The 2500-nt window shown below is 50.0% G+C and overlaps 1 protein-coding gene across 1 annotated transcript in view; it reads right to left on the reverse strand.

Moving 5' to 3' along the window:
- The window catches only part of armc2 (armadillo repeat containing 2), a gene marked incomplete at both ends in the record, with an annotated part of 35908 nt that overhangs the window by 11247 nt on the left and 22161 nt on the right, over positions 1-2500 (reverse strand). The window contains 2 exon segments of the mRNA XM_080551014.1: positions 561-663; positions 2161-2339. Coding sequence (XP_080407140.1) covers positions 561-663; positions 2161-2339 — 282 coding nt within the window.

Genomic DNA, 2500 nt, shown 5'->3' on the forward strand with positions numbered 1-2500 from the left:
ACACACGTACATGTTAATACACACACACACACACATGTTAATACACACACACACACATGTTAATACACACACACACACACACACACACATGTTAATACACACACACACACACACACACATATCCTCCTCACGCACACGCACAGCAGGGAGTCTGGAACACACACACAGACACACACATGTTAATACACACACACACACACACACACACGTTAATACACATACACACACACACATCCTCCTCCTCCTACCAATGTGTACAGAGACAGAGACTGTGTGTGTGTGTGTGTGTGTGTGTGTGTGTGTATTAACGTGTGTGTGTGTGTTACCTATGTGTGTGTGTTTGTGTGTGTGTGTGTTACCTATGTGTGTGTGTGTGTGTGTGTTACCTATGTGTGTGTGTGTGTGTATTAACGTGTGTGTGTGTGTGTGTGTGTGTGTATTAACGTGTGTGTGTGTGTGTGTGTGTTACCTATGTGTGTGTGTGTGTGTGTGTGTGTGTTACCTATGTGTGTGTGTGTGTGTGTTACCTAGGTGTGTGTGTGTGTGTGTGTGTGTGTTACCTATGACAGAGTTGTTCTGGAACAGGAGGTCGTTGCTCTCACTGCGGCTGATCTTGAAGATGAGCTTACAGATGTTCAGAAGGTTGTTTCCACTGACGCTCAGCTGAGAACACAAGGCACAAAGCATGTACACGCAGCACTGTAACTAGCATGTACACGCAGCACTGTAACTAGCATGTACACGCAGCACTGTAACTAGCATGTACCAGCAGCACTGTAACTAGCATGTACACGCAGCACTGTAACTAGCATGTACCAGCAGCACTGTAACTAGCATGTACACGCAGCACTGTAACTAGCATGTACACGCAGCACTGTAACTAGCATGTACACGCAGCACTGTAACTAGCATGTACACGCAGCACTGTAACTAGCATGTACACGCAGCACTGTAACTAGCATGTACACGCATCACTGTAACTAGCATGTACCAGCAGCACTGTAACTAGCATGTACACGCAGCACTGTAACTAGCATGTACACGCAGCACTGTAACTAGCATGTACAAGCAGCACTGTAACTAGCATGTACACGCAGCACTGTAACTAGCATGTACCAGCAGCACTGTAACTAGCATGTAGACGCAGCACTGTAACTAGCATGTACACGCAGCACTGTAACTAGCATGTACACACAACACTGTAACTAGCATGTACACGCAGCACTGTAACTAGCATGTACACGCAGCTAGAAGCATGGACAAGCAGCTGTAAGCAGCACTGTTGGGGGGCTGCTGTGTCTCAGGAGGTAGAGTCACCGTCTAATGATTGCAAGGCTGGCAGATCGGCGGTTCGAGCCCCGGCTGGCCACATGTTGAAGTGTCCTTGGGCAAGGCACTGAAGCACAAATTGCTCCCAGTGAGCGGGCCGGCCGGCGCCTTGCATGGCAGCTTGGCCGCCATTAGTGTATGAATGTGTGTGTGAATGTGTGTGTGAACGGGTGAATGAGAGGCTGTTGGTTGTAAAATGCTTTGGATAAAGGCGCTAGATAAGTCAGTCCATTTACCACTGTAGCAGCAGTGGTCACGTGACCTTGTGGCTTGTCTCAGTGGTGTTTCCAGTAAAGCTGTTATGCTGTTACTGCACATGAGATGGGAGGCAGACCCATGGTTGCCAAGGCAAAGTCATTGTATAGCTAATATAGAGAATGGGGCTGGTCAGACACAGACACACACACACACACACACGCAGGCGCACACACACACACACACACACACACACACCCACACGCAGGCACACACACACACACGCAGGCAGGCACACACACACGCAGGCACACACACACACACACAAACGACAGACACACACACACGCACACACACACAAACGACACACACACACACACACACACAAACGACAGACACACACACACACACAAACGACAGACACACACACACACGCACACACACACAAACGACACACACACACACACACAAACGACAGACACACACACACACACACACACACACACAAACGACAGACACACACACACACACACGCACACACACACAAACCACACACACACACACACACACACACACACAAACGACAGACACACACACACACACACACACACACACACACACACACACAGTACTCACGGCCAGACAGAGCTTGGCCAGCAGCAGGTTGAGCTGGGCGGAGTCGAGGTCGATGAGGCGGAACAGCACCTTGAGAAGCCCCGCCCTCCTCCGGCACCGCCTTCCCAGCATGCCTTGCTGCGCCAGGGCGCCATGGAGACGGTGACACACGTCACACAGCCGACCGACCGCCTCCTCGGCTCCGTCTGAGAGAGACATTTGTGAAACATTTGTTTCTTGGGGACTTTCTTTGTGCCTTCAGTCATTACTGAACACTTCATTGAGCTAAGCAGCGTTCATCCATGTACCAACCCACACCCTCTCACTCACAGGATGAAAACATTGACTCACACGCGCCCTT

The sequence above is a fragment of the Nansenia antarctica genome, assembly GCF_963989245.1.
Source record: "Nansenia antarctica genome assembly, contig: SCAFFOLD_244, whole genome shotgun sequence".
NCBI lineage: Eukaryota > Metazoa > Chordata > Actinopteri > Argentiniformes > Microstomatidae > Nansenia > Nansenia antarctica.